We start from the raw sequence: 27,781 nt of genomic DNA, 5'->3' as shown, positions 1-27,781 counted from the left end.
ACAACGGGCGTTTCTCAAAATAATTTCTGACAAATTATATCATCAATCCACAAATAGGAAAAAAAATACACTTTGCAATATATTTTGATATGTTTATAAAAGATTTCAACAAAATATACAAGACAAACACAAAATCACATATTGAAAACAAATATTTTTCAAATGTTTTATTCCTTTTCTCTGAAATTCGCACCGTGGTGAAATACGCAATTTTACTGCCACCTATTGAAAAACTTCTGGCCATGTTCCTTTAAGATGCTTTAAGAATATAAATTTTAGGTGGGTCGCTCTGGCGTAAAATGCTCAAAATGGCGTTTCGAGCCATTTCGCTTTCCAGCGTCGTAACATTTTTAATGAATAATCCATCATGTGTGTTAAATCGTTTGCATGTAAAAATAAAATTGTACCTTTCCAGTATCGTACGAGCAGTCGGCTATCACTTACGTTTGGAAGAATGACGAAGACACCCTTAGAAAATCTCCATCCCTTACGACCCTCAACGCTTATCTCATACAGAACCAGACAATAGCGTGTCCCATAAAGGCTAGCTGGAGAGGTTAGAATTCAATATATATTCCATTTATTCTTATCGTTACTTTTAACGATCTAATTTATAAAATTGGTTTCTTGAATTCCAATACACAAATAAATTTCAAATGAATTACAAATCTAAATATATACCAATAAAAAGCTTTGCCTTTTTTAAAAATAATGATAATGTTTCCGATTTATAATTATTGCAATGTAATGCCGATATTTTAAAACCATATTTACATTTTTTTCAAAATCTTATTTTATCTCTTCGCTCTGTAACTTATATTTTATTATAATTGTTCAATATATTAAATTGTTCAATATACAAATTCGTAAATATATTAAAACAATACTTTTTAATTCAATATTTTATTTCAATGCCTCAAGTAACGAAGGTCCTGATTATAAATTTCCACAAGACAAATATAAAAAATTGACATAACAAGGACAATAACAGTTTTAATATATTGTTATTTTTTCAATAAAATTATTAAATATATTTATTTTCTAAGAAAAAATACATAAATGTAAAAACATGAAATAATAAAAAAAATAATGAAAATGAATAAAATAACATTTTATTAACATGAAATGTTATAACATATTGACATTGATAATGAAAGTTATAAAATTTAAAATATTAATGAAGAAATAATTCCAAAATATATCCTCGAAAATGTGGGTAGTTACTGACATAGGCAGTTATTAGTTACCCTACAATTATTTTCATGAAAACATTAATATTTTCGTACCTATTAAAAATATTTTGTTTTACCTACAATATTCGTATGATATGTAAGTGGTATAGTAAAATCTTGTTAACATGTAAATTTGGTTTTGAAATTGCGGAAATGAATTTTAAATTTAGGATTTTCTGGTCTAGATGTTTGCATCCATATTTATGTTCTGTGTCTTAAATGTTCGTTGTTTAATTTCAGATATTTTATTCAGTCCCTTACAATCCCTCGTTATGTTTTTATTTTACTGAAATATGTTAAGTATATAAAAATCATATTTTGATATATTCTTTATTTTGATAATTGGCAGCCAGTATTTCATGTAAGATAAAACATAATTTTACTTTTAAAAGCTTTCTAAGCGCATGTAATCTTCAAAGGCTAAAATAAGAAGCATTCATTTTCAAATTGCACCAGATATTAAAAATATCTGATGAACTGATCTGGTAAAATAAATTGGAAAATACCAATAAGGTGCATTTTCCGTTTGTAGTATTTGTGAAAAAGCTAACCAAAAACCATATAAAATTAATAATCATAAAATTCAAAATTTTTATCGCAAGTTTTAGTAAGTTTTCCTTGGTATTTTGGTTCAGCCAAATACGATAAGTGAATTTTTATTAAGTTATTTTCCTATTTGTTTTATCGAATTTTATTCAATTATAAACACTTAAAATATATTTTATAATTTAAATAAGTGCTTACATTTCCTTTATTCTCATATACTTTCGTTTCCTTCCTATATTTTTTTTTATTCGAACATTCGTTCCCCTGTTCCCAAGTAGGAAGTTAATTTCTCGTTTGTATATTCTATGTAAATGTTCATCTGTATTTTGCACAGTTAATTTACTTGCACATTTGTGTGTATTTAAAAGATTTTTTTTTCTGTTTATTTTTTTTTATTCAAATAAACTCTTTCCGTTTTCTGGCGAATTCTATAACCGTATCGATTTTTTCTTGCATAGAAGCCAATGAAAAAATCGATTTCAACATGTTTACAAAATCGATATTAACAAATGCTTATTAAAATATCATCGTTTCAGATTTTTTTAAATCAACGATTTCAGAGGTATTAAATCGCGTTCTGCTTTCTTAGATCATTTTTTACCTATATCTCTTATTAATTAGAACATTATTTTCTACTTATATTTGTTATATTCATAGTGACAGTAGTTAAATTTATGTTTTCAAGATTATTTAAAAAAATATATTTTAAAACTCTTAACTACGGCACCATTACGATATGTTATACAAGTTCTGCCACTTCCCTGAAAAGCAAATGAAATATTTTTGTATAAATTTGAATTATCCTATCAAAATCATAAAGACGTACAGTCATAAGTTATTATATTAATCGTCAATTCATCAATATGTTTAACCCTTTTTTTGGCGCTTCATAGTGTAAAAACAAATTGAAGTCCCTTTTCTTTGTACAGGCACTATGTTATGTGTGTTGTATTTTATTTTTGCACGCGACTCCAATAATGTGATGTCTTATTAGATTGTTTACTTGTAAAAACCTGAAAAATAATTTGCACTTATATCTACATAAACCTGTTGACAAATTCAGTTAAAAATGAGAAATTTATTATTATAAAAACAAATTCTTTCTTATAAAATATTACATGTGAATTACGAGTATTTAACTGAGATTGTTTCAATTCTCTTTTTATAGTATTCTCTAAAGTCGAAGAAACAATGCAAAACATCGGGAAAATATTAATCCTATTCGAGTTTCTTTATTTCTTCTTATTGCGTTCCACGTTTAAGGCAATCACCTTGGCAATTTTTACATTCTCTGCATCCGCTCTAAACAGCGATTTACTGCTACAGTGGAACCACTCTAAAAATATATACGTCTTCTTCCTATGTTGCGTTTGCCTTCCACTTTGCCTTGTAATATAAAACGTATTACTTCGTATTTCTTCCCCTTCATAAATACTTTTCTAGCTTTCTTTTCTTTAAGATATATATAACTTCCAATAACCCTTTCTTAAATAGTATTATTTTTCTTTATTTCGCTCTAAAAAAATCAACGTAAAACTCGATGCACAAAAATTATTACCAACAAAAATTTTATGTAATTCAAACATAAGGTTTGCATTCATTTCATACATGTGTTCATTGTTATTACAATATATTATTAAATGTTTGATGATACATGTTATGCTTATAAAACGAGCTTACCACAATTGTTTTGCGCAATATTAAATAATTCTGTTGCGCTTATAAAATGTATATATATAATTCAAAAGATATATAGGTTTTTAAACGCAAAGGTAATGAAGCTTTTTTTAAATATTCATAAATTTGAGCCGTTATGTAGTGATAATTACGGACAGAAGAATAGTTTGTAAAATGTCGAGATGGAGGTAAAATGTTGAAAGTAGATAAACATACGCATTTTTACAAGCAGCGGATGCCCTGTCCTTTTTGCTGAACGATGAAGCACAGGAGTGTAGTCTTTGCCAGAGACGGTTTGAGGAACAAGGTACTTCATTATTAGCTACAATCCATAAAATAATCCACATAAAAATAACAAAAATAATCCAAAATACTAAAAACGTGTAAACTTTTTCCCTAAAAAAAGTATACATACTTTCAATTTGAATCAATATCTTGTACTTATTTTACTATTTTGCATAACATGTAACTATCGTCTATCACACATCGCTTTTGTTAACTGGGACAAATAATATAGATGAACATTTACTCTTGAATATTTTACTGTACATAATTAAGTTATTTTAATTCTCAAACATACTATTTTATCAACCTTTTTTATACTTATATACACACATCCAGTTTATGTTTAAGTATCTGAAGAAATTTATTTGAAATAAATTCATTGATTTAAGCTAAATTCAGTTGTTTACTACAGTATTTTCATAGAAATCGACTAAATATCATATTTTAGATGCTTTTTTATCTTGTTTAAAAATTGTGTAAAAGCAAATAGTATCAAATTATCAAAATACAAAAACATATATAGACATTCGTAGTTCTCAAATATGCTTCATTCTCTATTTGGCCATTTACCGAGATTTTTCACTTTGCATAAATCATATGAAAAGAAATGCTACCATGAATTTTCTTTTTTATGACCTCGTTTTCGTGCGTGGAAAATATCCATGTAAATAGACACAAATGATCATCACGTATGCCCACTGTACTCTAGCAATATTTTGCTTCCAGCGCTTGAAAAGTAATTTTACTTCTAGAAATACAATACCAAGAAGATAATAGATTAGCACCATCATCATTACCTGATTCCTAATCGATTGCGTGTTTATTCGAAAGTTTTCACCCTTGGAAAAATTACCGATTACAGCTGAACCTACGTTCATTCCATATGTTCATAAGGTTGGAATAAATACTACCATTCTTGAAATAAAAGCTTATACTGAATAAATGTACACACACATATATATATAATATATATATATATATATTTATATATATATATATATATATATATATATATATATATATATATATATATATATATATATATATTTATATATATATATATATATATATATATATATATATGTATATATATATATATATATATATATATATATATATATATATATATATATATTTACATATATTCACTAAGCTATAAATTAATTAAAAAATTGATGTCATTTCTTCTCGATGTTTATGTTGTAATATTAAATGGATTATATAATAAAATCTTATCGAGAAGTGTTGATAAAAATTACTTATATATAACACTCAATATAACCTTTAATTTTTTTTTAATAATACGTTTATCAATATTTGTTGTAAAACAGAGAAATAAACTACGATTTAAAATGTTGATTAAATGGTTTAAGACAGTTTGATACTGTATTGGTCGGTGCATTTTTTTCGGGGTACTATTTTTTATATAAACACAAATTGTAATATGTATTCCTAACAGTTAATCATTTGGTCATAAATTAAAACTATAATTATCTCTTGTCACGTTTCCAAATATGTTGAATCAAACACTAAGTATTTTGCACTGTTACCTCATACAAATTGTTCCAATACCTTTTTTAAATATTTTTTTTGGTATATTTCCTTTTCTCCTGGTATCCTTTTTTCATTTCCAATCATGTCTCTGCTCCCCCTGTGCTCCTCTCGTGTATAGTCTATGTACCTTTGTGTGTCTGTGTATACAGGGAACTACAGCTGTCTGAAGGTGGATTTGATCTTCACAAGAGATCGAGCGTTTTACTTCACGACAGTTTTCATCCCTGGAATCATCCTTGTGACCTCATCTTTTATAACCTTTTGGCTAGAATGGAACGCGGTACCGGCAAGATCCATGATAGGTAACACCAGGTCACTTCCTGGATGGAATGCCCAGAAATCAACCTTGCTTTCTTTATCATCTTAATATTTACATAGGTCCATCGCCTGACTAGCACGCTGAGATTATTTAGATGAATGGGAAAGATTTGAGTATCGTAGATTTTTTTTCTTATTTCATTTGAAACATTTGATCACCCCAAACTTTGTTAATACTTCAAATAATCCTAACCATTAATATTTAAGGTTCTATAAAAGTAATATTTCTGTTTTAAAACAAGTTAACTGTCAAAATTTAAAGCGTAAATTGTTGTTCATTGGGGTAGGTAAAAATTGGGGTAGGATTATTTGAACATTGAACAAAGTGCGCGTGAAGTCACTGCAAATCGATTTACTAATTCTATGTAATACCAGTGCACTTTTCAAATTCATAGAGTAAGTTATCGGTTTGTTTAGAAGTCCTATTTATTATCCTTGCTTGCTATCATAGGGAATTACAGCTGCCTTAAGGTGGACCTGATCTTTACAAGGGACAGGTCCTTTTACTTCACAACTGTGTTCATTCCCGGCATCATCTTAGTAACTTCTTCCTTCATCACTTTCTGGTTGGAGTGGAATGCAGTCCCCGCCAGGGTCATGATAGGTATGTTAGCAACAAACATATTGACGACAAAATAAATCCAAACAATAATGTGATGTGAATTTTATGAATACTTAAATGCATATCATTGGCGACATTTCAATATGAGCTACATATCTCGAGAACAGCTAATTATACAATAGTGTAAAATTAAAATAAATCAACAACTGTATGTTTTTAAATCAAAAATCAAAAACATTTACGTCTAATCAGAACAAGAAATTTCTCTTTTTAAATAAAAGGTTTAACAAATAAATTTGAATGCAGTCTGTTCACAGCTATTTTACCTCTTGTTTTTTATTATTATTTATTTGGCAGTATAAATAATTAAAAAAATAAATTAAATTTAAAAAAAAACTAGAGGTAAAATAACTGTGAGCAGACTGTATTTTGTATTATTCCAAATCCAAAATTAACGTGCAATTATACTTTTTTCCATTAAAATCAATTTCTTTATCGCAGACAAAATAAGGCAAATAGAAAAAATATATGGAAACAGTAGGTTTTTCCATTATAACACCAAAAAAATAATGTGGAAAAGAAAGTTCGTCGCGTTTTTTAGAGTAGTGTGAAATTGTCTTTATTTTCTCAATGAAATTGTCTGTACCTTACCATACTCGTAGCTATTGCAATGTCACTGATATGAGCTTTTTGTACTAATAAACACGAGGTCCATTTTTTTCAACTAATTTATTGCCAGAAATCTAAAATAGTACTTTGAATAATAATTATAATATGAATGTAATTTAATATGATTGATCATAATGCCTACTTTGCAGGAAAAAAACAGTTGTAATAAATCCCTAATGGCACTTTTACCATTGTAATGAAACGTTGAATTATTTTATAATTTCTAGTGAAAATGGAAAACAATATTGAAACCATTGAGTTTTTTTCAAAATGAATCAGATGCTTTAGCTGACTCCGTTTACGTTCGATTGTAAATTCGCTTGAGCGAAGTCAAGCGGGAACAGTCGAAGATCATATGTACAATTTATCCCGCAAAAATTTGCGGTATACTTTTGTGTGAATCTAAGATGTTCAGCGAAACCTTTGCAAAGTCGATATTTTTTATTAAACACTTTCTAATAATTTAAGCAGTGCTGATGGGTATTTACAAACAAACTAAATGTTTTTTAATAGTAATTAATAATTTTAAGAATCATTCCTTGATTATTTGCAGTTGAAGGTGGTAAGCATTAAGTACTAGAAAATTACTTGTAAAATATAATTTAACTCTGATATTACTGCACTTTTATTTTCTCTTTGGCATGCTTTTGAAAGACTTCTTATCATTATTTAAAAAAAAAATACCACAATATTAATCCAGCTTTTCTTCTTTCGTTTTCTTTCTTTCCTAAGTAAAAATTGAGCATGTTTAAAACGTAAAATAAACATTCTACTTCTTGTATGTAAGCATGTTTGTGAATATTTTTTTTAAATTCATCTAACATAGGTGATAAGATACATTTGTTTCACCTAAATAAATCTGTTTTTTATTACATACAGCATTATTTATAAAAAAAATGTTAAAAATTGTTTTTATGGTATGTGCGATAAAGTACAAATGGTGATAAAGCATAAACGTGAATATTTTAATTATATTTTTTTAGATATTATATTTCGTTATTTTTGTATCACTGCTTATTGATTTAATAATAAAAAAATTGATAGATATAAAATTATTCATTATCATAGTTAATTTGACTATAAATAGCGATTTAAAACTGGATAATATAATTTAAAAAAAGTATGTACATATTTAAAAACTTAATTAAAAAGTAGATTTATACTAAAGTGATTAGTTTTTGCCATTGAATTAATTACACTATACTTACAGTACAATAGAAAATTGCTTCAGATTATTTTTGTACAAAAAATATATGCTACTTCTGTAGTGTAGTGGTTAGCACTATTAGATAATGCTTCACACTCAGGTTCGAATCCCGATTGGGTTAACGCAAACAAATTTATATCCGCTATTAAAATATTTTTAATTTATCCTGAAAGATAAGAGTAGCCTCGAAGTAATAAATGATAAATATAACACTGTATAGATCTACATAATTTTTCACTATTAGGTATTAATTGATAAATAAAAATAGTTATATTTTTATTTATCAATTAATACCTATAAATAAAAATATTTATCCTGAAAGATAAGAGTAGCCTCGAAGTAATAAATGATAAATATAACACTGTATAGATCTACATAATTTTTCACTATTAGGTATTAATTGATAAATAAAAATAGTTGACATGTTAATCGATTTAAGATGTATGTATCAATGAATGACGAACAAAAATTAAGACAATAGAAAGAAATGCAAGTGTGACATGTGATAATTTAAAATATTGAGTGGCTTTAAAATTAAATTCACACAGAGCTATAAAGAGGTAAAAACAACCGTTTTTACGCGACAGGGTTTATTTTCTTTGACAATTCTTCCCAAGTTATACGTGGAAAGTAGTTTAATGTTATTCCATGCGGATGAAAATAAACTAATTAAAAGTGTGGAAATTGGATAAGATGGCGGAGAAAAACTTGACACAGAGTCATGTCAACGGAAATCGTGATAATTTTATCATGTTCAAGGGCTTATGTATGTGTGACTAGATGTAAGAAAGTTTTTGGGATTTAAAAAAGTTCAAAAATACTACTGTTAAATCCAATCAATAAATTGATTAAACATGTTTTACAATGTTTCAATAATGTCACAACATAAATATATGAAATGTGTTAAATTTTCCAGGCGTCACAACAATGCTCAATTTTTTCACAACATCCAACGGTTTCCGTTCCACTCTGCCTGTGGTGTCCAACCTGACGGCCATGAACGTGTGGGACGGAGTGTGTATGTGCTTCATATATGCCTCCCTACTAGAATTCGTCTGCGTCAATTACGTCGGGAGGAAGAGACCCTTACACAATGTGGTGTATCGCCCGGGAGAGAATCCCGTCACTCAGGTGAGATTCAACGCGTGTAGAACGTTGGCACGGTTTTTCGCTTCATTATCATGGCTTTGTCGTAGACCTATCTACATGTTTACACACCGGTATTAATCCCCACGTGACTTTCAATTTGGGTGAGGAGGTGATGTGCATACTACTCATGAACCTTTCATACCAAACCGCAACCCTTAACTTGGGGTGTTGTCCCGTGGCTACCGTCGCTGACCTTAAATCAGGGTTGCTAGGTTCAAGACAACCTTAACACAACTTGACTTGATTTTTAATAACGGGGCACTTAGACATACGAAAATATAATAATGTAATATTTTAATAATTGTGTATATTATTAAATTTTAATTTTTATATGTCAATTGTGTACATGTAAATTGATTATAATAAAATATACATAGGTACATTCAGTTAAATTCGTAATTCGATTTTCTTAATATCACAAAATACATATCCGTTGATTGGGGTAATTACAAGATACGCCACAGATAAGAAATTTCACTAAGAGGCAAATAAAATATCAATGCATTTTTTGCTACACAAGTTGAAATACCCTTGAGCGATTTAAAATAAATCGTTAAATAACTTCAATGAATTGATAATAACGAGAATAATAATTATGGTTTGCAATCATCACACCTTAACCCAAATGAGAAGTCTAAAGTGATTTGTATTATTGTCGACTCCTTGTACAGTTTTTAGACAATCCAGTACAAATTTTATGATTTCAAAATTCATTGTGTTTTTTATACATTTAAAAATATATATATATATATATATATATATATATATATATATATATATATATATATATATATATATATATATATATATATATATATATATATATATATATATATATATATATATATATATATATATATATATATATATAACTGAACAAACTTTACATTCAACACATTTCAGTATAATACATAAGATAAAACATTTACTAAATATAGAGGATGTTTACAAAAATCAATACAAAACAATCATTTTCAACAAATAGGTATACTGAAATGGATATTTTTTCGTGAGACTACCATTTTAAAATGTGTTTATTTGCTATTGACTACTAAAATATATTAAATTTTTTTTTACATATTTAACGATAATCTAAAAAAATTGCAGTTTCAAATGTTTTTTTTTAATCAATTAAATCATTTTAAAACAAATTAAGATAAAAGGTTATTTGAAATTCAAAGAAAATTACCCGTGTTTTAATTAAAAAGTAATTTTTCTTGAATTATAAATTATATTAATTAAATTATAAATTTTCTTAAATTATAAAAATAACACTTAAATTTATTGTAATTCTACAATTCCTCTGATTTTGGTCATATGTACCATATCACATATAGTTCATGTAAAAAAGTGTATGTAGATTCTTAACAAAGAAATTAACAAAATTTTAAGGTATGAAAATTTACGTCTTTTAGGATTTTAACCAGAAGTTTTATTCAATATTTTTTTTACAGCATACAATTTAGATAATACTCTTATATAACAGATTAAATTTTGCACACAACTTCTTCAACTAATGCACCTTTGTTATATACATATATGAATGTTGCAATGTGCGCGTTATTATATTTTAATACATGTATGTGCTAGCTTAATGTTGTACGAGTGCTATATGTTTTCCATATTAAATTATTACAAAGTGATAAATCAACAGTAATAACATTAATTAAAAATTAATATTTCTAAAAACACAAATTACATACAACATCCAAATACAATTACGTACGCGATATCTTGTCCTATTTTACAATTTTATGAAAGTACATACTCGTATTGTATACACATATTTCATAAAAACCGTAATTAGTATACACATCTCATTTAAAAACCATGTATTGTATACTCATCTCAAATAAGAAATACATTTTTTTACATACTGTTTCTTTTACTTTTTGGCTTTAAAATACGCCTCTTCAGAAATATATTCGGCAATTCATTGTATTTTACAGCACTGTAAAATCGGTCATTTTTATTATAATATTGCTACATTAACAGAACACATTTTTGGAATTTTTTTCCAAATTATTAATTGGTTATAATATTTATAAATCCAACAACAAAAAATGGATTATATCAATATCAATAACGAAACATCAATATTTTTACATTAAAAATAATTTAATCGATACATATAATATACAAATATTCGTAGATTAAGACCCCTAACGACTATCAATAAAATTATCAACTTTGTCAATATAACGTAAATTTCACGTCATCCATGAGTATCAGTGATGAAAAACATAAAATTTTATTCATAGTCGCTAGTAAGGGGCGTTTCACATTACGTTTCTTTTTGATTATAAGCTATTTCCATTTCGATTGAAAGCATGATAAATTTTCAAAACATTTTTTTAACATTGCATGTTTTTACACTGCGTATTCTTATTTTACAAGATTTAGAGAATAATATCTTTATTTTTAAATGTTTTTAGATAATTCTACATATTTTACTGTCTCTGAACACTTTCGCGTCTTATTCGAGGTCAGCTTCTCACAAGTAGTAGTTAATGAATTAGGTACCTCATTGCTGGGATTGCGGAATAGAACAATACAATTTTGTTAAAGTAATAAATAAGTTTATCTTTATTTTCAAAGATAAAAAACACTGATAATTGAAAAGTAAATAATTGTAAAATATACAAATGTTGGTTCGTGAATATTGAAGTTCAAATATTACACTCCTATCTGTAAATGCAAAATAAACTCATACAGCACATAAATTTTTGTTTTATGTATTTTTTTAATATTACTGTGAATGATAAATAAAAAAAACATAAAATAGAGAAGGAAATTCAGAAGAATACAATAAATGAGTGATAGATTTACTGTTCAGTAACGAGGTTCGTATTATACAATATTAGGAGTCATCACAACCTTTTATTTTATTAGTTATTTTTTTGCTATAAATATTTACTTTCGAAAAATAATATAAGAGAATCAAATTGAATTAGAGAACCACTCATACTTTTTTTCAAAGTTCTCCACTCTGTAAATATCATTAATTTTCAAAAGGAAAATATGTGTATTTTATATATAACATGACTTTAGTTAATTATTGAATAAAATGTTTTAAATTACTAACGTTAATTGAATTTTTAGTATTTTTAAAAAACAAAATGTTTATATTAAGTCATTTTAATTTTGCATTTTATTTCACGCATTTAAACGATGCTTTTAAAAAATAAAGATTTAATTTTTTTTAAATTATATTTGGTTCAATTCACATTCAAAATTTTAATGCTTCTCTATGTTCAATCTTTTTTGCCTTCTTTTTATATTACGGAAAGTATTTTGTAAAATTAAACCTTTTTTAAATGTTAGAAAATCTTTTGAACATAAAACAATTAGTATTTCAGATATTTATTACAATTCTGCTGTAGTAAAATCACAACTAAAAATAATTATAGTTCATAAATTAAAATGTAAACTATTAAATTTTAACGTATTTTTACACAAACTTCACGTCAAGTGAAAAAAATCATTGATTTATAATCATTGATTAATACTAAAAGTATTAATCAGTCTTGATAAAGAAGCGGTATAATCAAATATTTATAGTGAATTAAAACAAAGTTACATTTTCATTATAAAATGGAAAATCACAAAATTAGTGGTTCAAATATAAATTATATATATTTTGTAACTTTCAAGCAGTATAACTGTATAATCCACTTTCCATCCATAACACGTTGTTTTTCAGTAATTCATTTCTGTCCGAGCGGCCAGACTATGGAACGAATTCCCTTTACATATGAAAAATACACCATTTCTGATGAATTTCAGGAAACGCTTGAAACATTTCCTATGAATCAATGGAGCCTTAACTGTCCATCATATTATTCTTCCTCGGTTTCGCCTACCTCTTCTTCTCAGCTCCTTAAATTATCTTAATTCCTTTGCCTATCTTGCTTTCATGAATTCACAGTTAATTTAATATATACATAATATTGTAATTTTTTGTTTGATCGTATTGCAACTGAATTATATTTTTTGTATTATAATATAATTATATTTTTTTCTGTTATTGTTGATACTTATGTACAAGTACTATCAACCTTCTTATTATAAACGGCTGTATAGGGTTCAAACTTTTAAACAGTATCATTAGTAAGTTTTTGGTTGGTTGGAAGATATTGGTTCTTAGAAATAAGTCTGCCAATTAACGTATATTCTGTAATAGAAGTTTGAAAAAATAAAACTAAAAATATAAAAAATGGTTAAGTGAATATTTTTTAAGAAAGTAGAGTTCATCCAATTATCTGTTAAATGTTTTGTGTTGTATGGGATTATTTTCATAGATGATTATTTGTTGTGAAGTTTTGAATAGCTCATATTGTGTCGTTTGTGCGCCCAGTCATATGGTTGTGGAGTGAACCGTGTGTGATGTTTTACAGCGGCTACCGGCTGTCCTGAGCAGAATAGGCATTATTCTGGCAAGTCCCTTGGTAAGCTAATTCGGCACTTTACATCTGCTCTTCACAAATACCATCATTATTCCTTCACACCGATCGCTTCACTTGTAGAGGAGGCAGTGCCAACTAGACTGAGATGACAGACGCTTTATCACGTAGAGTCTACGTCATAGACTAACGCAACGCGTCTACATTACAGACTAAAGCAACCTGTCTACATTGCAGACTAAAGCAACCTGTCTACATTACACACTAAAGCAATTTATCTGTATTAGACTAAAGCAACAATTTTACATTGTAAACTAAATCAACATGTCTACATTGTAGACTAATGCAACAAGTCTACATTGCAGACTAAGTATCTATTTTTCAGACTTAATTAACATGCCTATATTGCTGATTAGTGCAACACGTCTACATTATAAAATAAAGCAATATGTCTACAGTTTCGATTAAAGTAATATTTCTGCGCTGTAAACGAATGCAAAAAGTCTACATTACAGATACTTACTTTTCAGACAAAAGTAACATGCCTGTATTGTAGATTAGTGCTACACATCTATATTTTAGAATAAAGCAACATGTCTACATTTTAGATTGAAGCAACGTTTCCGCATTGTAAACAATTGCAAAGAGTCTAAATTGAAGAATAAAGCAAAATGTCTTTAATTTAGAATAAAGCAATATGCTGCATTGCAGACTGAAGCAACACGTCTTTATTGTAGTTAAAAACAAGCTACTTTATTATCAAGTGTCATCTTGACGTTATCTAAATGGAAAGAGTTCCTAATAGAACAGGTTAATATGACGGGTTAACTTTTTTTATTGATGATGTAACTAAAATCGCAACATTTATCAATCGGTTGTACTGCCATCAACTTTTTTTCTTGCATTCCTGTGGTTGTAAGGAAAGTAATAAAAAATATAATTAACTCAAATTAGTTAATTTACCAAATGGTTACACTAAATAAAGGTTAAACTGGAAAGGAACTATTGAAGTTTAATTTTCAATGGGTTAAATCAGATAACAGGTTTTTGTAGGGTAGATATTTAAAATAAATAATTTTATTTCATAGGTGTTTTGTTATTAAAGACTGGAACCTACAAACAGCATGAAAAGCTTATTGTGCATTTATTATGAGTCAATATACCAAAAGCTTATGGCAAACAACTTCACGAAACGTGGAGTCAATGAAGTGAAAATTCGAAAATGATTGCTTACTTTTAGTGTGTTGTTTTTATCATAAAAATGTGAATACGCTTTTTGCAAAAGAATTATGATAACGCTTTTATTCTATGTACCCACAAAATATATGTGACACTGTTGAAAACGTCTTTATTGCATATTAAAAATGTTTAAAAAGCTTAAATATTGTCACTCTTCTAACACACGTTGCCTCCTCTATTCTTCATTCAGTCCTTTGCTTGCATTTTTATTTATTTATTACTTAAAGTATAATAATTACAAAATTAGGTTGCAATTATTTGATTGCTTGTTTAATGTCATTGTCTCATATACTTAAAATATTTATTTTGTAGGTAACTTGTTAACTATTTTAAGCAATTGTAAGAAATATTAATCAGTGGCTTACGATTCATTAATTTATTGTTGATCAAAACGACACTGTCTTAGAAAAATATTGCTTTAATGATAACCTCATGCTTGGTTTGATAATCATCTAAGCATTTTTAGGGCATATATTCAATTAAAATTTTAAAGGAATAATTTATTACAATATAATTTTTAAAATCACATAAAACTCATTGTAAAACTCGTATATAAATCATGGCTGCCATCCCATTTAATATGTTGTTGTAAAAACCATAAATTTACAGGTTCCTACATACAAAATAAACTACCTAATCTGCTCTTCTAGCTACGACAATGTAGACGAAAAGGGCTATATGCAACATTTCGACCTCTTATTACTTATGATTCCTTATTCATGAAAAGTTTTAAGATCTTATAAAAATAACTACAATGACGAATCACTTAAATTACACAAAACTAAATTTATTAATTACCAAGAAAGTCTAATCAAAACTCTGCAAATAACTGATTTCACACCGAATTAGGCCACATCCTTTTCACTCGCCAGCTTCAACATTTCACAACTCAAATAAGGCTTTGATAACATAATGCTCTTAATGTATTACAGTAAAAGCTCATTATTTCGAATGCTTCCATAATTCGAAAATATTTCGTAATGCGGCTCTCTGTCTGACGAATTTCACACAAAAATTCATAATTTAACAAAATAACGTAAAATCGAAATTTCAAAAAAAAAAATTCTAAATAAAATTAAAAGAAAAGAGTATTGTACAAAATAAAACGAAAAACGTTTTTTTTTCAATATTTTCAAACACATTGTTTTTGTTATTTTGATAACAAACATTCAAATTGTATATATATGAAAAATAAGTGAATTGTTTTGTTCGAATTTCGCTAATTCGAAACGAGGCATTTAACGGGCTTTTACTGTTTTATAAACTAATATATCTACCTACGCAAAATTTAAAGAACAAATATGTTTTCTGTGACTGAATTTTAAGGAACCTTCCTAATTTAACAACCTTAATTACATATGGTATAACATGGATTAAACTTTTTAAACATTAATTCAATATCATATGATAAACAAATTTTATTGAAGGACTGTTAAGGTATGGTATGCATGCTGAACTAACATGTACGTATAAAGAATTCCAACTCTGCTCCAATACCTGGCAATTATGCTTATAATACTATAAGTCTGGCATGATTACTTTGTATGTTGTGTTACATCCGTGTAGCTTTGTATTATTGCTTAGTTTAAACACATCGAATCATACATTTATGGTACAGTTAGCTACTCGTAAGTAAACTCGACAGTGCAACTTACCCGTTGACAAGTTTAGCTGTCTATGAATAATGAATCACTCCATTAAGGCGGTAGATTGGATTGTAGATTGATATTGAAGCTGCCTTTGAAGAAAGGAAATAGACTGCTGTTGGAACAAATAGAAACTTTATGGAACAAGCTTATAGCGCTTTTGTATTGAACACAAAGAAAACTAATATTAATAATCTCTCATTTACAAATTATTATTTAAACATTAAACATGTACATCACATAACAATGAAGTTAATTTTTTTATTGTTATCATTTCCACATGCGACAAAAGATACTGAAAAAAAATATACATGGACACCCATTTTTTTTAAAGATGTGCAGTAAACGCTCGTTAATTCAAAATTGAAGGGATCAAAAATCAAAAAAATATCTTATTAGCTGATCCGAAATAAAATCTATCCGTTTTCATATATTAACAGCACGATGAGTTTTTTCATATTTTTTGTGCGAATTTTTCACTCAAGTACGTGAAATTACATTAACTTCAAATTATAGTACAAATTCCATTAATTTAAAGTAACTTTTATCACAAAGAGTAATCCCATTTACATTTAGAAATAGGGCTCAGTAGGAACTTGATAAGTGGTATTGCATAAGCCGTTGTTAGATTTCAGAGTCATTTGAACGTTAGTTTTTGTTGAAAAACATAATAATTATTTTTTCGTTAGAATAAATAACACAACTTTGAAATTGGAAATAAAAATCAGTGAAAGATATTAAAAAAAGATTTTCGAAAGCTTTATATTATTAATTACAGCTGCAGAATTTTAAAATATTTTCAGAATTATATTTAAACCCTTAGTATATTTGTTTGAATTAATGAGCTTTTACTGCAACAATTCACAGACCAGCTTACTCGTAATCAGGTTGCTTCTTTATAGGTTTCATTTATGTATTTGTATGTTAATCGATTACATACTACTTTTTTCATTACATAAAAATCTTTTGAACATGTGCTTTACTAATCTATGATTAAAATTTCTCAGGATAGCAAAAATAAGTTTAAGGCAAAGATGTCAACCTTCGACAAAATTTATCAAAAAAATATTGGTTTAAACAAATATGTTCAAAATGTACCTCCTTGTGAAGATTAATCACCATTAATTTTTTTCATGAGATATAATTGAATTGGTTCATGTGACCACTTTATACCTTTTAGTTCTGGTTCTACTCATGAATAAAACTACATACTCAAACAAAATGTTTAAAAAACATATGTGGCAAGCGATTACATATGTTTCTGTCCAGACTTTAGGCTTTAATTCTTTCCAGAAGTTTACTTCATAAGCAAGACATTCATGAATGTAAGTGAGATATGATTTCTTTAAGAATTATTTCACAAACATGAAAACGCGTGAAATAATGATTTTCAATATTATAATACTTTAATTCAGTGAAGAGAGCTGATTTTGTAATTCGATTGTGAAAAGAGTAGATTCAAAGATATATTTTGTGTCAGCTTGACAATTTTTTGTATTATAAAATCTGTAAAAAAATATTTTTATTAGAATGGTCACAAATATGTTTAACAGGTTGTATTTCCCATTGAAAGTTGCCATTTTTTTATTAAAATCTATAGGACAGACTGTGTGATATAGCATTCATTCTTTGGTCACAATACGTATTCTAAAAACATAATAACAAATGGCTTTGTTTTACTATACGAGTATATCGAAATTTAGCAGCTTAAGGATAAAATAATTATAAAAAAATCATAATTATAAGAAAGCTTACAGCTATTAATACCTGGCATACCATTTAATATTTTCATGTAAAATAATTTAAGTGGATGCGTATATTTTTTTTAAAAGTACATATATGCAGGCGGTCCTCACTTAAAGATAACCCATCTTAGGAACTTGTCACAATAGAGACCACTACAAAAGCCCTAAGGATCTCTATGAAAAGACCCTTATTGTTATAAGATGAATCATACATACCGCTAGTAACAATCGACGTCTGGGAATTGAGAAATGAGATATTCATTTACCAATTTGCTTTATGACCCTTTCAATGGAATAGTAAGTCGTCATTAGTTCTTGACTGCCTCCGTAGGATAGTGGTTGGCATATTTGACTACCATGCACAGGGGTTAAAATAAATACATATATGTGAATTTTCACTCTAGTATTTATTTCATATAACTCTTGACTGGTATTTAAAGCAAAGGACTAATAAATTTCCTTTATATAGTTAACGATCACAAAAACAAAGCATTGAATTGATTCAGTGCCTTATACACCATTTATTGCTGATATTGGTTAGAAGAAGAAGTGAGGACTTACTGTATATGAGTAGGTATAAAAAATGTTCTAATTAATGCTTTTATAACACTTACAACACAATTTATCATTTATTTTTGATACCCGTGGAAATAATGCCAAAATTCGTTTTATGGTTTTTTAATATTTCAAAATGATATTTAGATAAATACATTTATTGAAATAATTGTAGCTTTATTATGAATTCATTGAACTATGCAATTTGAAAACCCATCAAGAATATTGAGTGGTTTTTTAAATGTCTTAGGAATCAGTGGAGTCTGTTATGAAGAGTCACCCCGATATTTCAGAACCCGGAACGAGCATATCAGTAAGTTGGTTTGGTCCCACGCCAACATCTTTCCCCTAACAATGCTGGAAATCGGTTGAACATCCTGTCATATGTAATTCAGTGTATGCACTTACTAACATTCACTTTATTGTTTTCTTGCCGCCGTGGAATGGACAGCCTGTAAGTATATCAATCCCTCAAGCATGCAAAATAGTAAACGAAAAATGTGTGTGAGACTCTCACACCTTAGAATTGAAACTGTTTATGTTCTAGAAACAGTTGATTTTATGCTATGCGCTCTTTGCATCTTTGACAATTTTAGTATTTAAGGATAAGAAATTGGTTATATGGAATTTAATTGAAGCAAACCTCTCTTTATTAAATGAAATAATTGTTTTAATTATCAATTTCCATTAATTCATATCAAAAGAAAAAAAATATGGATTCATGATGGATGAAGCACAATACAAATAATTTAGACTTTAAATTTTCTTAACTAGAGAATACTACGTCGATCTAATCTCGCCTGATCTGGTTAAAATTGAATTCTTACTTTTGTCAGTATTCAATTTTAACTTAAACTTTTCATCCAATTTTTTTTATCAATGGTTGAGCTTCATCTGAGTTGAAGTTGATGTTCAAATCACTACTTATCATTTGCATTTTGTACAGTTCTTTTTCCAATAATGTTGCACTTCAAAAGTGTATTCCAATAAAACTTCATGAATGAGTTCAATGTTATCATTAACTCTTGCATTGTTTGATATGTAAATCACCATCATAATTACCTGATCATTTTCTACTTGACATTTCTTCCACTGCACAAATGTCACCAATTCCGGTTCTCAATATGTCCGGTGCATTGGCCATATGTACATATATATATTCATATTAATTGATTACCTTATTTTTTGTTCATTTTTGTACCTAATTTTATAAATATATCACTAGTAAGTAATAAGTTTATGATTAATAAATATTTAAAAATTAAATATTAAAATCAAACACTGATTTTGAAAGTCTATTAAATTGTATTTAATTGTTTTTTAAAACACATGAAAATAAAATTTGTGACAATTGTTTCGCCTTGTTATGGCATTTTCAAACTACTGTGAATATTAAAAGGACTGAGGTCCTTTTATATCTAAACAAATCTAGAAATGTGTTTGTAATATTTTTTAAATACTTTTAATAATGTGATTTTTTATGTATGAAAATTAATGTATTCATTTCGATCAAGTGACATCTGTTGATATTTATAGTAAATATTGCAATGTGATAAAATTTATCAGAGTTTCAAACCTGAACACTACAAGCAGCATACATTTTAAATGTTTCACTTTTTCGTTTGATTTAGGGCAATCTTACCTACCCTTTTAAAATAAGTTTTTTTGATGTATTAATAATACACATTTACTTTCTGAACAAAAAAATGTTAGCATGACATTGAAAATATTTTAACCTTGTTTTGTTGTTATTATTATAGGGAGAGAAGAAACGAGATTCAGTTGGTCCAAACGAAATAGTAGCCTGCACCAATTGTGCTGGAGGACCAACGCCTTGTACACATTCTGCTAATAATGGTTGTGCTACAGAGGTAAAAACATTTTTTGCTTATTTTATAAATATCTCAAAAGAAATTAAGAACAATATTATTATCATTTATCAGATACTGGATAACTCACCCTACAAATGTTGTCTATATTGAAGGTATTTCATCTTGATATGAAATATCCATCCTTCTTTTTATATGAAAGAAGATGGAAGTCTGAGCACCTCAGGGCTTACAACCTGGCATTTGGCTGGCTTAAGCGATCACTTTATACACTTGTGTAAAGGTGGAGACTGACCGGAGCATTTCGTCGTAACGTAACACGTTAAGATGCAAGCATCCAGGCAGTCAGTACACCGAGCCGAGAACTCCATCCATAGTTTCAGATGCTCGGTGATGCTCGCCGCGAGCGACGTTACGACGTTATGTTACGACAAAATAATCCAGTCAGTCTCCAGCTCAACGTTCACCATTCTGCCCATTTTTGAAACCTGTATGTGTGCAATTTTATGCAATATATGCAATAATATTTTGTTCATTAGTTTGAATTTTTACCAGAAGATGAAAATATCTGTAAGTTTTTGAAACTAGTCGTATATATAAATAAAACTCAATAAAACTCAAGTGGTATATTCAAGTGTTTAATTTTTAAAAAATAATCAACATGTCATTCCACAAAGTTAATGCCGAATCGATAAATAATATATTAATATTTTGTTTCTAATTTTGTTCTAGACATGTTTTGTGCAAGTTCGCAAGAAAGAGCCTCCGCACCCAATCAGAGTAGCCAAGACAATCGACGTTATCGCTCGCATCACTTTTCCTACCGCCTACTTTGTCTTTTTAATTTTCTTTTTCATTCACTACAAAGGTTTCTCTTAATACTCCCGGCCCATAATATTACTCACCTATATAGCTGTGTGTATTGATACTTCGATACGCTCGTACGATTACACATACAAATAATCCAATATTATAATAACTGAGTGCTTTTCCGTAAATACCAAGTGAGTTTTTCAAAGGGTAGACTTTTCTTATGTAGATTGGCGTGAATTTTCTCAAGCAATATTTTAAATATTCGAGTTATAAGATCAGTTTTGGCTTTGATATTCTAAGAGCTCAATGCAATTGTTTGAACTTTGTTATTTGTAAGATACCGTATATTGTTGAATAGAATTAAGGTGGTGACGTAAGGTATAAAGGAGACTAGTCAATAATTGTACACTTCTCACATTTTTAAATCTTCCCTTAGAACAACAAAAGTACAATACACCCGCAACGCTATCGGGTGAACTTACCATGTTTCGTTCATTTTAATACCTTTCATCTGCGTCATATTAAAATCTTCATATACATATATACATTCAGTAACATATAGTACTTGAGCGAAAAAATATAGTAAAATACAAATTTTCACATTGTTGTAAAATTCTTATTTTGCTAGAATCTCAGTTTTACTGTGGGGCAGTTGAAGGGTATTAAAAGTATTATCTCGTAACTATATATATATATATATATATATATATATATATATATATATATATATATATATATATATATATATATATATATATATATATATATATATATATATATATGTTTTAACCTACGCTGATCGAAGGGGAGGGTAAAACACCCCTTAATCAATGTTTCACTCTATAACTTGATAGCCATTTGAGAAATTTAATACATATTTGTTGTAATCTTTATGATAATACTAAGGAATCCTTTGGTATCCCAAATATTCAAAACTTTATGGTCTTTATTTATTATTTTGATATAATATTTGCGGGATTTATAGTGAAAATGATGCAATAAATAATACTGAAATGTTCACCGCTAGATAGAAACAATTACTTTATGTGTATTTATTTCACACTAACTACTGTGCGCTAGAGCCATGTATAAGCGAGACAGCCATACTGAACTGCATGCTTCACTGTATTCACAATTACTATTATAAATACCCCCCTTCGGAGTATGCGTAATTTTAAGATACTTCGGGTGAGAAATGTTAATTAAAAATGCATGGTATAAAAGAAGGGAAAATGTGAAATCAAAGTTGACCAATTAATTAAATTAATGAAGGTTTTCTCTAGTCAAAAACAAAGATTTCTTAAGTCCATTAATATGACACCAAATAACTGACAACTTAAAATATTGATTAAATTATGATATTATGATAATATTTATTTATTAAGTATTAATTAATCGATTAATTAATTGTTTTAATATGTTTACAAAATTATTTTACAGCAACAAATTTAGTACATATAATATCTCGAATGTTGTGGTGACACTTAAAAATGATTTCCCTAGGGAATCCCTACTAAATTTCTTGACTAGTCAAGAAATTTAGTAGGAAATCATTTTATTTTTTAAGCATATCGTAGTCATACAGGAGAAAGTGACCAAGTGCATTGTTTAGCAAAAACGTGATCATTGACTATTTGCTATCTTACTAGCTTAATATTGCCCTGAAAAAATCCCAAAGGATTTTAAACTTGGAAGTATAATATATTGACTTGTTAAAAATGACTAACTGCGTTGGTGTTTATTTTCTTGCAAAGCAAAAGTGACTTAAATGGCCCTCCTGAACATTCTACATTTTGGTAGTTAGTCACTTTCTCCTGTACGATTATGATATTATCAATATACTTTTGTTTTTATTTCTTAATTTTAATTCATGATACTTAGAGAAATTAGGGAATTTCAATCAAATTCTAAATCAGAGAGCGTAAGAAGACAAATATAGTGATGTCTTTAAGTAAATAAATATGGCGATATATACATGTATTTATCGGCTAGCATACTTTCTCTACGAATCGATGACTGGAGTTACTAGCAAAACGAGAGATACTTTACACAAAGTATTTTTAACAAGTTAATTCACAGAATGCACATTGATATTAGCATTCCACAAGTTCAAATTGCTAGAATTATAGGATTTAAGTCAATAAATATTATAGAGTAGATTTTTTATATGCGTTGTTTGAAGTGGGGTAATTTTTAAACATTTTGCTTTGGTTCATCAGAGTTTGTATGGATCTAGGTTTACGTTAAGAATAGTTTAAGGCCGATTTATGGAAATTACGCCTTTATAATTAATAATCAAAATACATATTTCTAAATTTGTAAAATATAAATTCTATTACCTGCACATTTACCTAGAGTACAGAAATAATCAAATGTATTAATTGCATCGTTATTCTTTATAAAAATCTATAAGCTTATTTTACATAAATTTCATATATTTAAAATAATGTTAATAAATGAGAAAAGAAAATAAATAAACAACTGTTAATATTCTGTGGTTCAAAAGTAAACTGCGGCAAGTTCGTTTTTACCATGCGACGGTTACTTTGTCACAGAAATAAAACACAAACCTAAAAGAAAAACCTAAATTTGTATTATACGTATTAATATAAATTTAAATATGTATGTAAACCCAGTACCCCAAAAGCCTTGAGAGGAGTGCCTACGTTTTACACAATCTTTTGCCACTAAACATTCATAAGATGGATCTGTCTTCACTTAATTGTCGTTATTGTCACGATAAAAAATTGCTAGATCTAATATTTATCGTGTTTTATGAGTGATTTTACTAAAATACGAAGCTAAATATTTCGCAATAAAACTTTTCATAAGAAAAGTATATTTCTATGCCTGTTGCGATTAAATTTACAAACTTACGTTGAATTTCTGCACCGGCATGATGCCTTCACCGCTTCACTAAGCCACGGACCAATACTCGTTTGAAACTAGCACATAAGGAAAATATTTGACCATTTCATATTGGGTCGTACCATGCTTGACTAAACATTGATAGAACCAAGAATACAAAATGCGCTTTATTAATTTTACATGTACTACAATCTCGATAATCTAAATCTCTAAAAAAATATTCCAGTAATATGCTAATACTTACAGAAGGTAAGAACCTACTGTTTCACTCACAGAAAATAAGATATGTATCTATTTATGCATATGGTTTCACATACAACATTTCTTGTACCGGTGTAACTGTCGAAAATAAATACAGAGTTTAAACTTAAAAAGAAAGGAACCTACTATTTCATTCAAAGAAAATAAGATATCTTTTTATGCATATGGTTTCACATACAACATTTCTTGTACCGGTGTAACTGTCGGAAATAAATACAGAGTTTAAGCTTAAAAAGAAAGCCGTATAATTGTATTGAGACAATGTTCCATGGTTGGCCAATATCTATGTGATAAAATAATGTAAAAAACTTGATATATACTGACATATCATTTGCTTTATATAGTAAGCCGTAAATATATTTAAATGTTAAATAAATTGCTGCCTCATTAACATAGTAAACAATTTATAGAAAAAAATTACGATAATAATGTTCGTAAATCTGCAATTAAATATAACGCATCTAAATTGTGGTAATTTGTAAAACAAATAAAAATTATGGAAAATATTTAGTTATGGCATTGTATACTTGAATTAAAGGTGAAACAATGAATTTTAATTAAAATTCTTTACGACACCACATAACATAAAAAAAAGTATTTACTTAATTTTTCTCTACATATATACAATAAAAAGCTATTTTCTAACATTTTAATGGTACAAAGAAGCAAATATAGGAAAAAATTATAACTGACTTTGTATATTTTCATGCTGATTTTCTCTGGGAAGCAAATCTGTCTTAGTCGTTGTATTTTCCAATACAGATTTTATAATTTAATCAATAAATTTTCGTAAATTGAGCAGAGAATTGGAATTGCGGTTTTACGTTTCTTCTTACGCCAATATATTGTCGTGTCACTGGCAAAAACTGTAGTCACAAATTGACAGTTTTAAATGTTAAAACAAAACATTAACAAAATATTAACAGTCATTATTCAGACCTGACGATGGAAGTTTAGCTTCCGAAACTAGTAGTCATTAATAAACTGAAGTGGTATAAAAAAAAGTGTTTCCTTAATCATTTTGACATGTCTTACCACAAAGTAAATGCTGAAACAATAAATAAAAATGCCATTTGCTCATACCGTCTGGAAAAACAAACAAAAACCATTATTAATACATATATCTCATAACATGCAAAAATGTTATTAAGAATGTTAAATTAATGATGAAATTTTTAACTATCTCAGAACAAGAATGTTGACTCGCTTTTTGCCAATAATAGACCAACACCTGTTTATATTTACTACATAGACACTGCATAGATATTACAGTTTTTAAATTTTGCTGACTGATGTGTGATTTTACATAAGGCCCAATTATTGAATGTCTTGTCTTTTCTGTAGTTTGCTGGTGTTTAGTAAAAATAAACGCATTTCGTTAAATGACACATTTGAACACATTCACCGAGCACATAGCTATAGAAAGAGTTGAATTTTAGTAAACCAATATCATTATTTATTACCAATGTATTTATTAAAATTATGTATTGTACTTTGTCTAAATGTACATAGGAAAACAAGACCAGGAACTTGTCAATTTTTTTCATAGATTTCTAAATTTAGTCTAAAATGTAAACAGTTAAAAATCTTTAGATCTGAACACGAGATTCTAAAGAAATTAATGAAAATCATTGACAACTGACTGATTCCTATATTATTTGAAATATTTTGTATAATTCTATGTAGTTTTCGTATGAGTCTAAGATCTAGTCCTCAATTATATCTACTGTAATTTAAAAACCTCGTATTTTAACATGTATAATTCACAGCCTTGGTTCGGTAAGCGGGTTAGAAAATTAAAATGTAACAAAATATTAGGCATATTTACAAACAATGTATATTAGCGATTATAATAAGCTCTCGTTCAAAGCGAGCGATCGATCACTGATCACTGATCACCTAGGTATATGTGTGTTGGGTACAACTATAGTTTGTATAAAGGAGCAGCCATGAGGTGATTACTTTAAACATAAAATTACAGCACAGCTGGAATACTGAGTGATATTAGTGATACGCAATGCAAACTTATTTCTTACAAACTTACCTGTACCGGAGAAGCTTGTATAGAAAGTCCACTGAATTCATTCACGTTTTACTAAAAAAAACTGTACATAAAAATATAATAGCGTATACTCATTTTTAATGATTGCCATGTATGATTTATAGCAAATACTTTTTTCTCATTCAATCTTGAGTCAGCTTAGTTGATTTTCGATAACAGTAAACATTGTGGAAACTAACAAAAGGTACTTTGCTACGGTTAAAATCATTGGAGGAATTTTTTTTCTTAGGCGAGTGAAATTTCTTCTTTAAAAGTCCCATATTTAGGTAAAACATAAGGTAGTATTGATTTTTACGGTTAATATAATAATATTGTTTAAATGCACCAATTATTTGTAAGATATCCAAATTTGAGAAAAGTCGCAATATTTCTCAGGAAATTCAATTTGCAATAAACACTGTTTTTACATACATCTTCATTAAAACATACAATATAACTTTGTATTATTACGTTTGTGCTGATAACTTTATCATGCGCAAAACATGTTCCTCAATCTTTACCGCAACACAGCTGAACATAAAGATTTATATATATTACATATATATTTTAGATAATAAGAAAATTTAAATCTTATATTTGGAATCATTTTATTCTTTGTATGATGAAATAAATTTCTATATTATGTATAGACAGTCGTATCTACTAAATATATTTCACTATCAACCAACCGATATTGACAATGATTTACTATTTGTGTTTTGATATAATCCTACTGTCAATCTAATATACTATAAAACAAAACGGAGAACAAAGTGATACAAATTAAAATATATTGCTATAAAACTATTGCCATGATAATAAAATGTAACATTTATGTATTGTTGGCACTTAAGCTGTTTATTATCACCATTATACTGTAAAATGGTTGTGTTTTATTATATCCACAACATATTCAATGGTTTTTTTTACACTATATGCCTCTGTAAATAATTATAATGTATATATCATCAATATTTTATGAATTTCATTTTCCATTAAATTAAATCACAAGGTCGTCAAACGTCAAAAGTGTTTTTTATTACACCCTTTCCCGATAGTACAAGCACAAATATACATATGAAAATATTGTCAAATATTGATACCATAGAGTGAGAATTAATTGTTTATCATTACCTTGGCTGCAGGGCACAAAATTAACTCTAAATGTCGTGAAATTTATAT

General features: G+C 27.8%; 1 protein-coding gene across 7 annotated transcripts in view; it reads left to right on the top strand.

Moving 5' to 3' along the window:
• Positions 1–22,143, top strand: part of pHCl-1 (pH-sensitive chloride channel 1) — a 220,448-nt gene extending 198,305 nt beyond the window's left edge. For 2 of the 7 annotated variants that reach the window (XM_088268320.1, XM_088268305.1), the window contains 7 exons: positions 416–556; positions 6,064–6,216; positions 8,967–9,181; positions 13,597–13,647; positions 19,038–19,100; positions 20,548–20,658; positions 21,349–22,143. In XM_088268320.1, the coding sequence (XP_088124446.1) occupies positions 416–556; positions 6,064–6,216; positions 8,967–9,181; positions 13,597–13,647; positions 19,038–19,100; positions 20,548–20,658; positions 21,349–21,495 (881 nt within the window). In that variant the 3' untranslated portion in view covers positions 21,496–22,143. Of the gene's footprint in view, positions 1–415; positions 557–3,687; positions 3,763–5,443; positions 5,597–6,063; positions 6,217–8,966; positions 9,182–13,596; positions 13,648–19,037; positions 19,101–20,547; positions 20,659–21,348 lie in introns of all 7 variants that reach the window. The other 5 variants (XM_088268329.1, XM_088268312.1, XM_088268353.1 and 2 more) reach the window with 4 other exon arrangements.
• The last annotated feature ends 5,638 nt before the right edge of the window (positions 22,144–27,781 follow it).

The sequence above is a fragment of the Brachycentrus maculatus genome, unplaced genomic scaffold, assembly GCF_059751285.1.
Source record: "Brachycentrus maculatus isolate JH-2025_06_01 unplaced genomic scaffold, ASM5975128v1 h1tg000023l, whole genome shotgun sequence".
Lineage (NCBI taxonomy): Eukaryota > Metazoa > Arthropoda > Insecta > Trichoptera > Brachycentridae > Brachycentrus > Brachycentrus maculatus.
Note: the sequence above shows the minus strand (reverse complement) of the source record. Positions and strands in the feature narration are given on the sequence as shown.